Below are 20,184 nucleotides of genomic sequence, written 5' to 3' on the forward strand. Positions count from 1 at the left end.
CGGCTCCTCCTCCTGGGAGACGCCGGGGGCCCGGCCCGGCCCGCACTCAGGGCTCTGTTTCAGCTGCTGCCGGGGCAGTCGGAGGTGGTGGCGGCGCCATGGGCGGCCTGGCCTCTGGGGGGGATGTGGAGCCGGGACTGCCCGTCGAGGTGCGGGGCTCCAACGGGGCCTTCTACAAGGTGAGACGGCGCGTCGACCCGGGACACACTCCTTAGCCCCCTCCCCCAGCCGAGGCAGGGAAGAGTGCAGCGGGATCGAGTTTCTGGAGCTTAGTCCTGACCCTTCGAACCTTCGACCCACGTTCCCACTCGAAACCCTCCCGGGGAGATCGTGGGAGTTAACCCTCGTGCTTTTATTTTTGAGCCCGCTATTACACCTGCTTTTATCCTCAGCTGAAGGCATGAACATCAGGTCATTACTATGCGTGGATGGGAACCCTGGAGAAACCCCTTTTCTTAGCTTCTAATCGACTTTTCTTGTTTTTTAGTGTAGGAGATACTTCAGCTTTTAATCACATCTCCCCTACAGCCAAGCACATGGAGGATTCCCTTTCTTTTCCTACATGACCCCCTTGTGAAGGTCCACTGTGCCATATTAGGTCTTCGGTCTTCAGGGAGGCTTCTTTGCCTACTGGCTCTAGAACCATTTGCTCAACTTTCATCTTACATTCCTGTTCCCAGTCTGACAAGAAATGGTCAGAACCCATTTGTTACTTTAGCATCTTTGGCCTCAGGTTTTATCAGCCAGCCAGCCAGCCATTTAGTGGATTTGTTGGACAAGTCTGTCACCTACCACACCTTTATACCAAAGCCAGCTCTCCAGGGATGGATTCGTGTTTTATCTCTTTGACTCTAGATGTATTTAGGTCATTCCTATATCTTCTTGGTAAGTTTAAGCCTCACCATCTCTAAAAGGCCATCTCCACATGCTTCTGTTCTTCTGATTTCTGCTTGTTGACAGTCTTTTTGGAAAGAAAAAAGTAGCTTTCAGAATTGCTTATTTCAGCTTTTTCTTTGTCCAAGATTTGATTCCTGTGAACTTTTTTGAGGGGTGTGGTTGGGACAAGATTCCCTGGCTGGACTTGAACTCTTCTGTACTCCTTCCTCAGCCTAGGGTTACAGTTCTGGGATTATAGATTGAGCCACCATGCCAGACCAGAACTTTTGTTTTTTCTTTCTATCCATTATCCACCCCATCTTCTGTATCTGAGTCCATTCTGGATCCCCTTCACCCCTAATTTAGATTCAGACTGATTCTTCTCACCCCTCAGGTATTTTCTTCATCTGATCTTGTGGGGTTCTGAACCTCTTCTGCATTTTTTTGGATGGAATTGTCCTGGAAATTTTGGTTCCTCTCTTACTCCTTTCATTCTGGAGAAGAAGAATTTTCATAGCATTAGATGGGAGATGAGATTCCTTTTTCCTTCATGTTTCTTCTGGTTGTCTGTCCCCCTACCCTAGTAGAACTTTCTACTTTCTCATGCCCTTGGAAATAACTTTGACTACTATGAAATTGTATCTTTTTGTAGCTGAAAAGGGACGGGTCTGCCCCGCCTCTGTAGGTGTTTCCTACCCCCACTTCAACTGACCCGTTAGTTACCCACTGTGAAGGCCATGGCAATTTCCCCTTTTCTGATCACGTTCTTCACCCAGTGCCTATGGGTACACATATCTCCTAGCTTTAATTTAGCCTCTCAATTAAGTCTTGGTACTTTTGTACTCCTGTGGATCCTCATTGAGGTCCACCTATCTATCCTTTGTATAGCTGAAGAAGGTTCCCTGTCACTTTCCTAACTCTTGGTACTTTTTTTCTTACTAGAAGAATGTCTTTGTAACATTTCTGTTTTCTGTAGCAAAAGTCTCTTAATTCCTTTTGGGCTCTGATGGGGCTCTGGGGCTCCTTTCCCCCACATTTGTATTACCTTTGTTAAAAGTGTCCTCAGGCTGGGTATGGTGGTGCCTACTCTAATCCTAGGACTTGGAAGACTGAAGTAGGATTGTTGAAGTTCAAAACTAGTGTGGAGAATGAAATCAGACTGAAAAAACAACCCAAACAAAACCAAAAAGTACTCTATAAGTTGTTAGTTCTATTTTTCTTGATATGTTAGCCTTCATCTGTATCTTTCTCACCCCAAAATGTTAAATTCCAAGAAAAGTGAGATATGTATATATATCTATATATATATCTATATCATATTTTTCTTTTCCTTTTTTTTTTTTTTTTTTTTTTTTCTTTGCTTTGATTTTTGGGGACAGGATTTCTCTTTGTAGCTTTGGCTGCCCTGAACTCAAACTCACTGAGATAGGTTTGCCTTTGTTGAGTGCTGGGATTAAAAGCAGCATCCACAACCACTCCTAGTTTGAAAAGTGATTCTTCAATTGAGTGTGAGATCAAGATAAGATATTTGCTTTTGGTTTAAGGAAGCATGGAAGCCATGTGCAGCTGGGACATGGGACAGATCAGTGCTCAGTTCAAATTAACTGTATGAAGTGGTTGCAAAGGGACATGTTTTCTGTTACACATATGGGTAGCAAACAGAAAGTCTCTTTTGACTTTTGTCATTTTATCCTATGGGCCTATGGGCCATAGCAGTGATAGATTTGAGTGAAGCAGAGACAGGATTCTTTGATAGTATAGAGTTAACAGTTGAATAAAAGCCAAATAACATAGATTTTGTGTTCTGGCCACTTCACTTTCTGCTCCATGACTGAGTAAAAGGCAATTCCCTAAAATTAGACTAATCCTTTTTAAACTCAGTGTACACTGTAGATACTTGCGTATTCCAAGTTGATTAATATTCATGACTCAGCAAACTTTGATGTGAGTAAGGGAGTATTAACTGTCTTTTAGATCTTTTTAAGTTTGGGGAGATCCCTTTCTCCTTTCAAAAAACTGTGTTTTACTTTGATTTTTTTCCTAGGGCCTATAGATACCAGATCTGAGGTCTAAGTTATTTTAGAACTATCCTCTCAAACTTTCCTTTTCTGTCAGGATGATATGTTTTGTTTTAAGGTGAGTTTCAGGTGGCTTGGGCTTTTAGCTGGGGATGACCTTGAACTCCTGGTTTTACTGGCTTCATTTCCCAAGTGCTGGGATTACAGGTACACACCACCAACCCCAACTTCATAGTGTGTTTTAATTCTTTTTTGTCTGTGTTTTTGGGAGGAAGTTTTATAATAGTTCAAGCTCGAGCTTATGATTCTCCTAGCTCTTCCTCCTACTGACTAGAATTTTATGGGTCTGTGCCATCTCACCTGGCATTACTTTCATTCTTTAAGTTGTCCTTTTTTCACATGAAATCCATATTCACTTTCTGCTGTAGTCAATCTTATTTTCTGTACCTTGTCTGGGTTTCTTTTTCTTCTGAGACAGAATTTCCTCTGTGTGACTTCTCTGGAAGTCACTCTAGGTTAGGCTGGCCTTGGAAGGTGTGGGCCACCACCACCCTATAAGACGGGTCTTGCTGTGTGTACCTGGAGCCTGTTTTGTTGACCATGCTAAGCATGAACTTGAGGTCTCTCATCGTAGCCTTCCACATGCTAGGCAAGTATCCTTCCACTGAAGTGCTCCAGGCAGCCCACTTCCAGTCTCTTCCTTCTTTTTTCCTTCCCCTTTCTCCCTTTTTCATCTTTTTTTTTAAGATTTATTCATTTATTATATATAAGTACACTGTAGCTGTTTTCAGATACACCAGAAGAGGGCGTCAGATCTCTTTACAGATGGTTGTGAGCCACCATGTGGTTGCTGGGAATTGAACTCAGGACCTCTGGAAGAGTAGTCGGGTGCTCTTAACCACTGAGCCATCTCTCCAGCCCTCCCTTTTTCATTTTTAAAAACATTTCTCCCCATATGGAAACAGGATTTTTATACTTTGATAGCTCAGGCTGGTCTGTATCTTAGCATATAGCCTAAGCTGACCTCCAATTCTCAGATCCTCCTGCCTCAGGCTCCCACTAAACAGCCAAAGTAGGTTGTATCTGGAGCAAAATTCAGGTTTAGATTTTCCCATTATAAGGAAAGAATAGGTTGGGGATTTAGCTCAGTGGTAGAGCGCTTGCCTAGGAAGCGCAAGGCCCTGGGTTCGGTCCCCAGCTCCAAAAAAAAAAAAAAAAAAAGAAAGAATAGTATAGCAAGTGGTGATTGGGTGATTGACCAGATCTATGAGGTGGGAGTTGTGTATTCTCCAGAACATTATTGGTACATTTTCTCCTAAGTTCTGCTACTATCCTAGTTATTGTGCTCAGGGTTGGTCCTTGAATACTGTTAGCCTTTTGAAGCATCTGGCTTTCTTACTGCTTTTGATGTTGTGGATTGAATCAGGGCTTTATACTTGCTGGACACACCACCACACTGAACTATATGTTCCACCCGAAACTACCGTGTTTGTCTGTCTGTCTGTCTGTCTATCTATCTACCTATCTATCTAGTGTATCTAGTCTTTTTCAGGATAGGGTTTCTCAGTAGCCCTGGCCATCCTAGAACTCACTCTGTAGACCAGACTGGCTTGGTTAGAGATCTGCTTGCCTCTACCTCTGAGTGTTGGGATTAAAGGTGTGGGACACCACCATGTGCCAAACCTACCTACCTTCCTTCCTTCTCTTTTCTTTCTTTCATTCTTTCTTCCTCTCTTTCCATCTATCCATCCATCCTGGGTAGCCTGAACTTGTGATATAGACTGGTCTCAAATTTAAAAAGATTCATCTGGGGGTTGGGGATTTGGCTCAGTGGTAGAGCGCTTGCCTAGCAACCGCAAGGCCCTGGGTTCGGTCCCCAGCTCCGAAAAAAAGAAAAAAAAAAAGAAAAAGAAAAAAAAAAAAAGAAAGAAAAAAGATTCATCTGCCCCTATTCTCAAATCCTGGGACTAAGAACTCTCTAAACTGTCTCCATTTTTATCAAAAAACAAAACAAAAAAATCCCAGAAAGTACAAACTGATGTTTAGTAATCAAAAGCAACTTTGGGACTGGGAATGTAATGCAGTTAATAAAGCATGCATAAAACATATCTAAATGGAAAATAGAAATCTTGGGCCAGGGTAAAGGTATCTGCTATCAAGCCCATAGACCTGAGTTTGATCCCAAGACCCACACGGTGGAAGAGAGCCTACTTTAATAGGCTGTCCTCTGACATCCACTCACGTGGGAAAAGCATGCATGTGTTCACACACACATACCCATATACAGTGTAACTTGAAACACAGAAGGGGGCTGAGGAGATGGTTCAGCATTGACTGCCCTTCCAGACCACCCAGGTTCAATTTCCACACCCACATGACGGCTCACAATTGTTCGTAACTCCAAAATCTGACATCCTCAAATACACACATGCAGGCAAAACACCACTGCACGAATGAGTGAAGGAACAAACAAATATTTTCTTAAAAACAAAACAAAACAAAACACTATCGATCCCCAGCTCCGAAAAAAAGAAAAAAGAGAAAAAGAAGAAGAAAAAAAACAAAAACACTAATACATTTTTTAGAAGACATAGGAGAAAACTTGTGGCTTTGGATTCCAACATCTTAGCCATGAAACCAGAGCATACTTTGTAAAATGATGATGATGAGGAAGAGGAAGAGGAGGAGGAGGAATTGGACTTTGTCAAAATTAGAAATCTGTGTGGAAAAATAGGGAGAGAAGACAGCTGAAACTGTAGGTTGAATATTCAGTTTAGGCCTTCTTAGGAAAGAGAAAGTTAACTATTCAATGATTCCTATTGTCATGATCTCAAGATTGAGGGCAGAACTATGACATCTTTTTTTTTCTGGAGCTGAGGACCGAACCCAGGGCCTTGCACTTGCTAGGCAAGGGCTCTACCACTGAGCTAAATCCCCAACTCCCTATGACATCTTTTAAATTGTAGCTTTCTTTTATAAACTGATTATTTTGAACTTCTCCAGTGTGTCCTAGTTAGTCTCCAAGGTCTCAGGCCTTTGGGTACTAAGTCTTCCAGGTCTCTAGGGATTAGACCCTTCTCCCTCTCGGCAGTCCTGATCTCTTCTAGGTGTTCTAGTGCAGTCCTTCACTGTTTTATGGGATATTCCTGGCCTTGCTGAGAGTTGCTAGTGACTTAATTGAACTCTGGCAAGTTGCTTAGCTTTCCTGGAGCAGACAGGGAGGTAATGGGCCCCAGTAGACGACCAGATTCTGGGCTGTTCTGGTGCAGGTTTTACTTTGAGCCTATTCCACGTTCTTTCTAGATTCTGTCCATATCATTTCCTTTCTCGTTATTTACATTCTTTTCCATAACAGTCTTTCTGGCTGTGTTTAGTCTGCTCATATCTCCAGCTAAAACTCTTTGTTGTTGTTGTTGTTGTTGTTTTTTTTTTTTTTTTTTTTCTTTTCTTTTTTTTCGGAGCTGGGGACCAAACCCAGGGCCTTGTGCTTGCTAGGTAAGCGCTCTACCACTGAGCTAAATCCCCAACCCCCTCTTTTTGTTGTTGTTGTTTTTCCTTTAAAACTCTCTTTAAAACTCTTTTAAAGGTTTCTGATATTTCTTTCCTGATGGCTAATGTAGTGATAAAAATGTATTTTCATTTATGTTTTTAAAATTTTTTCCTAGGGCTTTGTTAAGGATGTCCATGAAGACTCTGTCACTATCTTCTTTGAAAACAAGTAAGACCTTGGAATAGACAAGTTCACTGGGTCCTGAAAGGAGGGTGAAAAAGTAGACTGCTAAGTTATGAGGCCTGCAATTGGTAGCAGAGAGCTGAGGATTTGGACCACGATTCCAAGGCAGGAAGAAGGAAAAGAGAGAGAGCAAATAGCTTGATGGGAGTTTTGGTCACTTGATAGTTTGTAGCAAGGGATAAAAGACCACTGTGGAACAGGGTCTGCTGTTTTGGCTCTTTACTAGGAAGAATAAAAGTGGTCTAGGCAAGGGAGCAGCCCTCTTGTGAAGAAGTGGACAATCACATCAATCTGAATAGCTTTCATGTCACTGTCTTGTAGCTGGCAGAGTGAGAGACAGATTCCCTTTGGGGATGTCCGACTACCACCTCCAGCTGACTACAATAAGGAGATCACAGAAGGAGATGAAGTAGAGGTAAGGACTATGAGGGTCTCCTTTTCAGTGTTAGTTTGCTTTATTAGGAGTCTTAGTTTTATACTTACTCATTTTGTTCTTTCCTTTTCTGAACCACCATATCTAGTCATATAGTCAATGTAGTAAAATATACATCAGTGCCTTTCCATCTTGGCTATAACCTGAGGGCACCACCTAAAATGGGGTCTGCTTCATTTGCGATAAATCCACTTAAAATCTAGCTCCTACAGTTCATATATATGTGCTTGCATGCGTATGTACAAGAGAGAAAGAGAGACAGACAGACAGAAATTCCTGGGGATTAAAGCCCAGGTCTTGGGCATGTGAGGCAAGCATTGTACCACTGAAATGTATCCCCAATTCCGGTTTCAATACTTGGAAGCCTGGGGGAGGAGAATCACTTAAGCCCAAAAGTTTGTGATATTCTAGTAAATGTAGTGAGATCTCCGTATCTATCTACCTACCCCCCCCCCCCCCCAAGATTTATGCATGAGTACAGTGTCGATGTCTTCAGACACATCAGAAGACGGCATCAGATCCCATTCCAGATGGTTGTGAGCCACCGTGTGGTTGCTGGGAATTGAACTTGGGACCTCTGGAAGAGCAATTAATGCTCTTACCCACTGAGCCATCTCTCCAGCCCGAGATCTCCTCCATCTCTATCTTTTTTCCTTAGTGTGAATTATTTTCCTTTTTTTTTTTTTTTTTTTTTCGGAGCTGGGGACCGAACCCAGGGCCTTGTGCTTGCTAGGCAAGCGCTCTACCACTGAGCTAAATCCCCAGCCCCGTAGTGTGAATTATTTTGTGTGTATGTGTCTGTGTTTGAGGGCCATGAGTGTGCCACAGCTCATGATTGGTAATCATGACCACCATGAGGTCTGGGACTTGAACTTGGGTCATGGTGCTTGGAGAGCTCTTGCCCACTGAGCAAAAAAAAAAAAAGGAAAGAAACAAAACTCAGTGACCCCATACTCTCAGTATCTCCTTACTCATTTCCTTTTTGTGGGTTCAGGAATGCTTCTCAGGTATCTGGATGCTTTCTCCAATTCTTGACACTATCCAATTCTGGATAGTCTTCAATGCCATTCCCTTTTATTTTTAACTTTTTCAGGTCTATTCGAGAGCCAATGAACAGGAACCTTGTGGTTGGTGGCTGGCCCGGGTGCGGATGATGAAGGGAGATGTGAGTGACCGAAGCCTTTTGAGGGGGGAGTTCCTGAAACTCTTCTTTTGTTCATGAAAGGTAGCGGGTGGATACTCAGGTCATACACATTCTCTTTCCTTTCCACCAGTTCTATGTCATTGAGTATGCTGCCTGTGATGCTACCTACAATGAGATTGTCACTCTGGAGCGACTTCGGCCAGTCAATCCCAATCCCCTTGCAACCAAAGGCAGCTTCTTCAAGGTTACCATGGCTGTGCCTGAGGATCTTAGAGAGGCGTGAGTGTTGGCGAAGTTGGGAATTGGAGACTCTCTACAGTGCCAGCCACTGTCCTCATTTCCCCCAGGCCTCCCACTCTACTCTGCTTTGCTCATCCCCTGGCCCAATGAGGACAGTTTTGCATGATAGGCCCACAGTCCTTCCACTTTTCATCTTTCTTTGTCTCTCTGTTTGTCTGTCTTTTGTTTGTTTTGAGATGGCCTCACTACATGCTCTGGTTGGCCTAAAACTGTGTAAACCAGGCTGGCCTGGCAGTCACAGAGATCCACCTACCTGTGCCTCCCAAGTGCTCTGCACCACTGTGCCTTCCTGTCATTATTTTAAGAAATAATTTTCTTTTCTTTCTTTCTTTCATTTTTTTTTTTTTTTTTCCTGGAGCTGGGGACCAAACCCAGGGCCTTGCACTTGCTAGGCAAGCGCGCTACCTCTGAGTTAAATCTCCAACCCCAAGAAATAATTTTCTTAAGCCCTGTGTTTTTCAGCAGGGGTTCTGCCTCTCTTGTCTCCTTCCTGAGCTGCTTACTGCCCTGTCCTGAGCACTTTACTTTTTATCTGCAGCTGCTCCAATGAAAATGTCCATAAAGAGTTCAAGAAAGCACTGGGAGCCAACTGCATCTTCCTCAACATCACAGACAGTGAGCTCTTCATTCTGGTGAGTTCTCAGACGTGAGTTAACATAGACCTCGGCAACAGTCTTTCCTTTTTCCTATTTAAACTTTGAGGAAAGTTGATGTGTGGCTTTTGCTCCTGCTGGACTATGTTCACGCCTACTTTATTGCTTCTGACCCTTCTGGAACCGTAGCCTTGCCTTTCCTTAATTTACCTTATGTATGACTTTTTTCTTTTCTTTTCTTTTCTTTTCTTTTCTTTTCTTTTCTTTCCTTCAGAGCTGGGGACCGAACCCAGGGCCTTGCGCTTGCTAGGCAAGCGCTCTACCACTGAGCTAAATCCCCAACCCTTATGTATGACTTTTAATTTATTCCTTTTCCTTTTTTTTCTTATGCTAGAGATTAAACCATGATTTTCACACACCTATATGCTCTAGACAGGTGCCCTGTCATTTAGGTGTTGTTGCCCAGGCCTTGGATATATCGGGATATGTGTGTATATACATATTTGCATGTGTCTGGGTTGGAAACCCTAAAGTGTTGGTTTCACAATACACATTACAAGGCAGTGTATCTTCACCTACCCAGGGCTAGCCAGCTCTTGGGGATCCCTGTCCCCGCCTTCTCCATGCATCTCATAACCACTGCTAATTCCAGGTCCAGAGCACTGGACACCCTCTTCTGGTCTTTGCACTTAGGTGCACATAGCATATTCACACACAAAGAGATGTACATAAATAAATCTTTTTTTTTTCTTTTTGTCGTTGGGTTTTTGTTATTTTGTTTTTTGTTTTTGAGACAAGATCTTACTATGTAGTTTTGGTTGTCCTGGACCTCAAACTCAAAAGATCCACTTGCCTCTACATTCCAAGGGCTGAGATTGAAGGCATGCACAACTACCTGTCTGCCTGCTATAAATGTTTAAAAATGAAAACAACAAACTCATCTTTACTTGCTTCTTATTGTCAAATGACTTCTGTCTGTCAGTATTTAGCTATTCAGTTTCTATGTGACTAACAATGGTTTTCACGTAGCCTACCTCATTTCTTTTATGTTTCCTTTTTTTTTTCTTCTTCTTCTTCTTTTTTCCCTTTTCTTTTTTTTCGGAGCTGGGGACCGAACCCAAGGCCTTGTGCTTGCTAGGCAAGCGCTCTACCACTGAGCTAAATCCCCAACCCCTTATGTTTCCTTTGAGACAAGTTTACTCTTCTTGTTTACTCTTGGCTGGCCTGTTACTCACTAAAGCTGCCCTTGAGTTTGTGACACTTTTCCTGCTTTACCTTCCCTAGTTTTGAGGTAGGCATGACCACCTTTTTTTCCCCTTTTTTCTATTTTTCCTTTTAAGAATATATACATCATTTTCTGTAGGTCAGAAGAGGTCACCAGATGTCATAGGTTGAACTCAGGACCTCTGGAAGAGCAGTCAGTGCTCTTAACCACTGAGCCATCTCTTCAGCCCATGCTACCACCTTATTTTAAACTTCATTTCTTGCCAGGTGGTGATGGTGTACGCCTTTAATCCCAACACTCAGGAAGCAGGCAGAGGCAGGCGGATCTCTGTGAGTTCAAGGCCAGCCTGGTCTACAGAGAGTTCCAGGACAGCCACGGCTACACAGGGAAAACCCTGTCTTGAAAAACAAACAAAAATCCAACTTCATTTCTTGACACCTGCCCTTTTTCAGGGACTCTGACATTCTGATGCCAAGTCCCTAATGCTTCCCTGGTGTGTATTTTGCTTTTTTTTTTTTTTTTTTTTTTTTTTTTTTTTTTTTTTTATTTTTTTATTTTATGTGTGTTGCTGGTTTGCCTAGATGTGTGTCTGCGTGAGGGTGTCCGATCTCTTGGAATTGAAGTTACAGACAAGTGAACTGCCATGTAGGTGCTTAGAATTGCACCTAGCTCCTCTGCCAAAGCAGTCAGTTCTCTTAACCTCTAAGCCACTTGTCTTAGGGTTCCGTCTCTGAGCCATGTATTTTGCTTTTATACATCCTGTTCATCATTCCTCAGTCAACCACAGAAGCCCCTGTGAAGAGGGCATCTTTGCTGGGTGACATGCATTTCCGAAGCCTTCGTACCAAATTGCTGCTCATGTCCCGCAATGAAGAAGCTACTAAGCACCTAGAGGTAAGTTTTGGCTGCTGTTTCTCATAATAATAATAATAATAATAATAAAAATGTTCTTTCCTTTTTCTTTTCCTTTTGTTTTTGAAACACATACACAAAAGCTGCTAGGCCATTAATCCTATTTTATCTCATAATTTTCAGAGGACAGTATTCTATCATGGTTTTGGTATGGTTTTAAAAAGTTTGATTTTGTTTCTGTTGTAGGTTTTTGTTTTTGAGAGATTCTCTGTATAGCCCTGACTGTCCTAGAACTCAAAAGAAATCCACATGTCTCTGACCCTGGAGTGCTGAGATTAATGGCATGTACTACCACTGCCCAGCAATGTTGCTTTGTAACAGGGTCTCACTGGTCTCCTGGCCTAGAATTCTTAGTGTTTTACTGCTGAGAACAGACACCATGACCAAGACAACTCATACAAGGACAAAATTTAACTGGGGCTGGCTTCCAGGTTTAGAGGTTCAGTCCATTATCATCAAGGCTGGAACATGGCAGTGTCCAGGCAGACATGGTGCAGGGGGAGCTGAGAGTTCATCTTCATCTGAAGGCTGCTAGTGGAGGGAAGACTGGCTTTCAGGCAGCTAGGAAGAAGCCCACGACATACCCCACTCCAAGCAAGACTACACTTCTTTTTTTTTTTTTTTTTTTTGGTTCTTTTTTTCGGAGCTGGGGACCGAACCCAGGGCCTTGCGCTTCCTAGGTAAGCGCTCTACCACTGAGCTAAATCCCCAGCCCCAAGACTACACTTCTAAAAAATTTTTTTTTTTTCCCTAGAGCTGGGGACCAAACCCAGGGCCTTGTGCTTGCTAAGCAAGTGCTCTACCACGCTAAATCCCCAACCCCAAGGCTACACTCCTAATAGGGTGGCCACTCCCTGCCCGAGCATATACAAACTGTCACATTTCCACTCCCTGGCCCCATAGGCTTGTTCAAACACATGAGTCTTTGGGGGTCATACCTACACATAGCATAATAAAAGATACATTTAGGGGGTTGGGGATTTAGCTCAGTGGTAGAGCGCTTGCCTAGCAAGCGCAAGGCCCTGAGTTCAGTCCCCACCTCCGAAAAAAAAAATACATTTAGTCCAACTTCCAAAGTCCCCATAGTCTATAGCAGTCTCAACAGTGTTAAAAGTCCAAAGTTCAAGGTCTCTTCTGAGATTTATCCACTCACTTAACCTTAATCCCCAAAGAAAGACTGGAAATGAGCCAGGCAAACTCCAAACCCTGCATCTCCATGTCTGATGTCAATGTGGTCTTCAGATCTCCAACTCCTTTTCATCTTTGTTGACTGCAACAAACTTCTTTCTCCTGGGCTGGTTCCACTCCCTGTTAGCAGCTTTCCTCAGCAGATAGCCCATGGCTCTGGCTCTCTAACGCCCCATCCATTACCAAGTACAGCTTTGAGGTACAACCTTGGCTATCTCTAGAATATAGCTTCTTTGTGCTCTCAGAAAACACTCCCCAGAAGATTTCACCTCAGTGATGCTGGTCTCCTTCCTATCTATCTATCTATCTATCTATCTATCTATCTATCTATCTATCTCTATCTATCCATTCATTCACTCACTCACTCACTCATTCATTCAAAGTACACTGTAGCTAGGTAGCTTGCTTGCTTCTTTCTTTCTCTTTCTTTCAAGTACACTGTAGCTGTCTTCAGACACGCCAGAAGAGGGCATCAGATCCCATTACAGATGGTTGTGAGCCACCATGTGGCTGCTGGGAATTGAACTCAGGACCTCTGGAAGAATAGCTAATGCTCTTTTTTTTTTTTTTTTTTTTTTGGAGCTGGGGACCGAACCCAGGGCCTTGCGCTTCCAAGGTAAGCGCTCTACCACTGAGCTAAATCCCCAGCCCACTAATGCTCTTAACCATTGAGCCATCTCTCCGGCCTAGTGCTGGTCTCTTCTTAGTCACCTCTAATTTCTTAGTTCTAGCTAACCAGCATCAATTTCCCAGTAGTTTCCTCTTGACTACAAAGCCAGATACATATGACTGAAGTTGCCAAAGTTCTGCTGCTTGCTGGGGCTGAAACATGGCCCCCTTGTTCTGTTACATCATCACCATCACCAGCTTTTGGTTTTCTAACTTCTTTTTTTTTTAAGATTTATTTATTATATATATAAGTACACTGTAGCTGTCTTCAGACACACCAGTAGAGGGCATCTGATCCCATTACAGATGGTTGTGAGCCACCATGTGGTTGCAGGGATTTGAATTCAGGACCTCTGGAAGAGTAGTCAGTGCTCTTAACCACTGAGCCATCTCTCCAGCCCAGGAACTTGCTCTGTAGATTGATCTTGAACTCAGATCTCCTGGGATTAAAGGCGTGTACCACCATGCCTGAACCTAAACTTAGCTGGGGTGGGATCTTGTCCCAAGGTCACCCACTCCCTTAATTCAGTTTAATATCTGAGAACGCAGGATTCAGCTTCATTTCACTTTCTGGTGCCTCTTTAATACTTGAACCATTTATATTTTTCCTTTCTCAGCTTGCTATGGCTTGTTTAAAATGCTCTTCATGAAACTTAGCCAGAGAAGTCTATGATGGGAGTTTCTGAGATTGTCAACGAAATTAATCTGATTCTCTTCACCTAAGCCTCATTAAGGCCTTTCAAAGGCAATAAGTAGCCACATTCTTTGCTAAAGTACCATAAAACAAGTCTCTAGGGCATATATGAAAATTCTCCACTGAAACCTCTTAGTTTCAGCCCAATTCAAATCACTCTCAGTAATAAAGTCTTCCATATTCCTACTAGGATAGCCCATTAAACCCTATATAAAGCATTGTACTGCTTTCCAAATCCAAAGTCCCCAAATCCACGTTCTTCCAAACAAAAGCATGGTCAGGCCTATCATAGCAATAGCCCAGTCCTTGGTACCATCTTATGTCTTTTTTTTTTTTCTTTTCTTTTTTTTTCTTTTTTCTTTTTTTAAGATTTTTATTTATTTTATGTACGTGAGTACACTGTAGAGTGATTACACTGTAGCTGTCTTCAGACACACCAGAAGAAGGTTTCGGATACCATTACAGATGGTTGTGAGCCACCATGTGGTTGCTGGGAATTGAACTCAGGACCTCTGGAAGAGCAGTCGGAACTCAACCACTGAGCCATCTCTCCAGGCCCCTCCTCCCCAACTTATGTCTTTTTTTTTTTTTTCCCGGAGCTGGGGATCGACCAACTTATGTCTTAATTAGGGTTTTACTGCTGTGGACAGACACCATGACCAAGACAACTCTTATAAGGACAACATTTAATTGGGGCTGGCTTACAGGTTTAGACTCAGTCCATTATCATTAAGGCCAGAGCATGGTGCAGGAGGAGCTGAGAGTTCTACATGTTCATCTGAAGGCTGCTAGCAGAATACTGACTTCAGGCAGCTAGGATGAGGGTATTAAAGCCTATGCCCACAGTGACACACCTACTCCAACAAGGCTACACTTCCTAATAGTGCCACTCCCTGGCCCAAGCATATATAAACCATTGAGGGTAGCCTCAAACTCAAAGGAGTTGCCTGGCTCTGCTTCTCAAATGCAGGCATGGACCGTCTTGCCTGGCTGCCTTTTACTTTTTTTTTTTTTAAAGATTTATTCATTTATTATATATAAGTACACTGTAGCTGTCTTCAGATACACCAGAAGAGGGCATCGGATCTCTTTACAGATGGTTGTGAGCCACCATGTGGTTGCTGGGAATCGAACTCAGGACCTCTGGAAGAGTAGTCGGGTGCTCTTAACCGCTGAGCCATCTCTCCAGCCCCTTTTACTTTTTTTTTATTTCTTCCTCGTTTCACTTTTCTGAGTGTGCCTTGGCTGTCCTGAAACACCAGTCCAACTGTCTCTGCCTCCAGAATGCTGGAGTCAAAGGCATGTGCCACACCACTGGCTGGTTTTGTTTTAAGATAGACTTGCTTCAGACGTCAAACGTTTTGTTTAAGATCTAAGAATCTTAGTCTTTTTTTTTTTTTTTTTTCTTTCGGAGCTGGGGACCGAACCCAGGGCCTTGTGGTTGCTAGGCAAGTGCTCTACTACTGAGCTAAATCCCCAACCCCGTCAAACTTTTTTTATGTAGCCAAAAGTGACATTTAATTTTTGATCCTTTTGCCTCCCTCCATCATCCTGGTGTTGGAATTGCAGGTGTGGCTACTACATCTGCTTTTTTGTATTGCTGAAGATCTTACCCAGATCTTCCTGCATGCTGAGCAAACATTCTTTTTTTTTTTTTTTTTTTTTTTTTCGGAGCTGAGGACCGAACCCAGGGCCTTGAGCTTGCTAAGCAAGTGCTCTACCACTGAGCTAAATCCCCAACCCCCTGAGCAAACATTCTATCTGCTGAACTACATTCGTAGCCCACAAGTTGTTTTCCCCCCACTCCGGGCCCAGGATGGAGCAGAGGCTGTTGCTTGCTAGGCAAGTGTCCCTCTATTGAGCCTGGAGCATGTAGTTCTTGAACACGATGTACATTCATGCAGGAAAACATGCATGTACATAACCACTTTGATGTCACCTCTGTCTAACCCTCTTGCTAGTCTTTTTTTTTTTTTTAAGCAGAATAAACTGAAAAGAGAACTCCTGAGAGTGGGAAGGGCTCAGAAGAGGAATCATTTTTACTAATTGGAGAGTTAGTAGGCCAGCTGTAAGGACTTGTCAGATGGTAGACCATAGGCACAGTGTGTGTCTTGTTAAGGATGTTCAACTGCCCTCATTACAGTCCTCACTGCCCACAAGCCCTAGCATTTAAAGGTACCTGAAGTTTCCAGGGAGGTCTTAGTGGCTAAGCAGACTACTGGTGGTTCTGGTTTTCTTCCATAATATTTTTCCCCTCAACACATTTAAACTATACAAAAGATTAGGTACCTGGGACATGTGTTCTGAGATTTCACCACCAGGATCTCAACAGTGCCTTTTTGTTTCAGACAAGTAAGCAATTGGCAGCAGCATTCCAAGAGGAGTTTACAGTTCGAGAGGACCTGATGGGTCTGGCAATTGGGACTCACGGTGCCAACATCCAGCAGGCTCGAAAAGTGCCAGGAGTGACTGCCATTGAGTTGGGTGAAGAGACCTGCACTTTCCGAATCTATGGGGAGGTCAGCAAAAGATTGGACTATTGGGGTCCTTTGGGGAGCAGAGGGGATCGAGGCTAAGGTGGAAAGCAAATCTGACGTTATGGTGACCTTCCTGCCTGACTTTGGTGACAGCAGGGGAGATCCAGATTCTGTTTCTAGTTTACTCTTTCTATAGACGCCAGAGGCATGCAGACAGGCTCGAAGCTACCTTGAATTTTCTGAGGACTCTGTACAAGTGCCCAGGAACCTGGTTGGTGAGTTTGAGAGTGTGTATAAAAGGAATAAAGTTAGTGCCCAGATGGCAGAGTTTTGAAAACAGTTTTGGCCATGTAACTAGGATTGATGTCACTTTGGATGTAAAGACAGAATAAATAGTCTGACATGCCAATGAGAAAGGGGATAATAGTAGGGTTTGTAGCATTTCTGTCCTGTGGAAAGTCTGAGATTCCTAGAATCAGGAGAATGAATTATGTGCATATGTAGAGAAATTAGGAAGCCTAATTCCTTCTTTCTCCATTTAGGCAAAGTGATTGGAAAGAACGGGAAAGTGATTCAGGAGATCGTGGATAAGTCTGGTGTGGTGCGGGTTCGTGTGGAAGGTGATAACGACAAGAAGAACCCCAGGGAGGAGGTACTGTTTGGTGGGGGCTGGGAACTGGCGGAGCATGGGACACAGGACCTTTTGTTTGCCCAGTATACTGTGATCCTGTCCTTCTGAGGGGTGGGCTTAGCATTTCAGTCATTTTCTTTTGGATTCTCTTCTTTTTTTGAACAGGGCTCATTCGGTAGCCCTGGCTTGCCTGGAACTTACTCTGTGAACTAGGCTAGCCTTAAACTCAGTTCATGGAGAACTGCCCATCTCTGCCTCTCCAGTGTTGGGACTAAAAATGTGTGTCACCATGCCTGGCTTTATTTAGTGGGATGGGGAGGGTGGCATTTTTGAGGCAGTCTAATGTGGCTTAGGTTGGGCTTGAACTTTACTCACTGAGTAGTAGCTGAGGGTGGCTTTATGTTGTGCTGTTACTACTTGTTTCCCAAGTGCTAAGATTATGTGTGCCGTCGCCTGACTTAATCTTCCTGTTGGTCTTTTCTCCAGGGAATGGTTCCCTTCATATTTGTTGGCACCCGAGAGAATATCAGCAATGCCCAGGCACTGCTAGAGTATCACCTCTCCTACCTGCAGGTACCCGGACCAGAAACCTGGGAGAAGGACAAACTGGGGTGGCAGGGAAGTCATGGACTTCTAGTCCATAATCTTTGGAACTGTCCTGCCTGGTTTGTCTGTTTTTAGAACAGACCATTGGTAGATATTTTGGCTCTGGGACTGTATCCCAAATGTTCTTTTTAAGCTTATGTCTTCCTAAGCCTAAGTCTCGAAAGCTTAGCAGCACAGGACCGGGGTTGGGGATTTAGCTCAGAGGTAGAGTGCTTGCCTAACAAGCGCAAGGCCCTGAGTTCGGTCCCCAGCTCCGAAAAAAAAAAAAAAAAAAAAAAAAAAAAAAAAAAAGGCAGCACAGGACCATCTGATGGGGTAGAGACAGATGGAGGAAGGAGACTGTCTACTCTTAATTCTCCTATGCTGTCTTCCATCTTTCCAACCAGGAGGTTGAACAGCTTCGCTTGGAGAGACTGCAAATTGATGAACAGCTTCGGCAGATTGGGCTAGGCTTTCGCCCTCCTGGGAGTGGACGGGGTGGCAGTGGTGGTGGCAGTGACAAGGCGGGCTATACCACAGACGAGAGCTCCTCCTCTTCCCTGCACACGACCAGAACCTATGGGGGCAGCTATGGGGGCCGGGGCCGGGGCCGGAGGACTGGTGGTCCTGCCTATGGTGAGACAGCTGTGCGGGCAGTGAAGGAGGTGGGTGGGAACTTGAGGACAGCAGTGAAATGACTGACGGGGGTCCTTGTGAGTGATAGGAAGAATTCTAGTTTGGATGTGGTGGTTCAACTCCTATTACCAGCACCACACCAGTGCCTCTGAATAAGTCCTCCTGTGTTCTTCAGGCCCCAGCTCAGACCCCTCCACAGCTTCTGAGACAGAGTCAGAAAAGAGAGAGGAATCTAATCGAGCAGGACCTGGTGACAGAGATCCCCCAAGCCGTGGAGAAGAAAGCAGGAGGCGGCCAATTGGGGGCCGGGGAAGGGGACCCCCACCTGTTCCCCGGCCTACCTCAAGATACAACTCATCATCTATTAGCTCAGGTATCAGAGAGCTGGGGTCATGTATGTGGGCCCAAAGGAGGAAATTGTGGCCACCAGACTCCCCAGCGTCTTCCTTTTTTTCACCAGTGCTAAAGGATCCAGACAGCAACCCTTACAGCCTATTGGACACATCTGAACCAGAGCCTCCAGTTGATTCAGAACCTGGTGAACCTCCTCCAGCAAGTGCCCGTCGTCGCCGTTCCCGCCGCCGTCGTACTGATGAAGACAGGACTGTCATGGACGGAGGCCTGGAGTCTGACGGTCCTAACGTGACAGAGAATGGCCTGGGTGAGCAGCGAGCCTGGGGGTTCTTGGAGGCATGAGAACGAAGGAGGAATGAGAGGGTAGGTGCATGTTTGATTTTTCTTTACTCCACAGAAGATGAATCAAGACCCCAGAGACGTAATCGCAGCCGCCGCCGCCGTAATCGTGGTAACCGGACTGATGGGTCCATCAGCGGAGACCGCCAACCAGGTCAGCTGACATACAGAGTTGGAGCCTCTGGAGCTAAGATGAGATGCCTCATTCGCTGGGAAAACCAGGGTTGGATTCCGTGGGAACCATGGGGACCCCCGAGTTCTGAAGGTCTTGATCCTGTCTTTCCTAGTGACTGTGGCTGACTACATCTCACGGGCAGAGTCTCAGAGCCGCCAGCGGCCACCTCTGGAGCGCACAAAACCCTCAGAGGATTCTCTTTCAGGACAGAAGGTAGACAATCAAGATACGGCTCACCCCACTTTTTAAGTTTGGGAAAGGGACACAGAAAACTTTGCAAAGAAATATTTGAGTTGTGAATTGGCTGTTTCTAGTGGAGTTTGGGTTAAGCTGAGGGTAGAGCAGAGCCGGCACAAACAGAAAACAAAGCTAATGGGAGATTAGGGAACTGGTCTCCAGCCGTGTCTGCAGTGGGATGGAATGCCTACACCTGGTATACTCATGAAGTGCTTTCTTTTTGTTTTCCTCCTTGCTTCCTCTGTAGGGTGACTCTGTCAGCAGGCTTCCCAAGGGCCCCTCAGAGAATGGGGAGCTCTCTGCCCCATTGGAGTTGGGTAGTTTGGTGAATGGGGTTTCATAAAACCTCCAGTCCACATCCCTCCTTTCTCCATCTCGCTTGCTGCCCACCACCATGGCCCTCATGGGTCCAACTGACCTGCGCTGGAGCTGCTCTTATCTACGGGGGAGGGGGGTGGCACAGCAGCTTGGGTCCCCCCCCAACCTCCAGGAGCTAGTGGAGGGGTGTGTAACAGGGTCATACCCCCTCCCTCTTGTCCACCCTACCCCCAGGGTGAGGGGAGCCTCCCCTTCCCTATCAGACTGGATGTGCCTTTATCCTCTAATGCCCCAACCTCTGAACACCCCCATTCTCCGCCTGTTGGTGGGGGTGCTCCTTGACCCACCCAGATTTGACAGTTCAGGGGGGCTCCCCTGCTATCCCTCCTCCCATCCTGTACCCCCTATTTCTGGGGCCTCATCACTGTGGAAGACGGGGATAGTGAGGGTATTTGTGGGTGGGAGGCATGGGGAAGGTTTTGGAATAGAACCAGGGGTGTGTATGAAGGGGGTTGACAAGGTCTCCCAGGGAGTTGGGAAATAACCTTGTCTGGTGGATGAGAAGGCGTATTTATTTTTCACTGTACAGTATTTAAAAAGAGAATAAAAAAAATCCAAATGGCTTTGTGTTTCCCATGTTGCCTTTG

The 20,184-nt window shown here is 44.7% G+C and overlaps 1 protein-coding gene across 1 annotated transcript; it reads left to right on the forward strand.

The window, feature by feature from the left end:
• Positions 1-79: 79 nt before the first annotated feature.
• Positions 80-20,160, forward strand: Fxr2 (FMR1 autosomal homolog 2). The gene is given in 17 exon segments (NM_001100647.1): positions 80-179; positions 6,560-6,612; positions 6,949-7,042; positions 8,154-8,225; positions 8,335-8,483; positions 9,043-9,136; positions 11,100-11,216; positions 16,134-16,304; positions 16,459-16,537; positions 16,805-16,914; positions 17,380-17,466; positions 17,886-18,114; positions 18,290-18,487; positions 18,575-18,775; positions 18,866-18,961; positions 19,095-19,195; positions 19,467-20,160. Coding segments are annotated over 17 exon segments (2,028 nt in total). The 5' UTR covers positions 80-98; the 3' UTR covers positions 19,563-20,160.
• The last annotated feature ends 24 nt before the right edge of the window (positions 20,161-20,184 follow it).

This window comes from Rattus norvegicus, chromosome 10 (assembly GCF_021556685.1).
Source record: "Rattus norvegicus strain SHRSP/BbbUtx chromosome 10, alternate assembly SHRSP_T2T, whole genome shotgun sequence".
NCBI classification, from domain to species: Eukaryota; Metazoa; Chordata; class Mammalia; order Rodentia; family Muridae; genus Rattus; species Rattus norvegicus.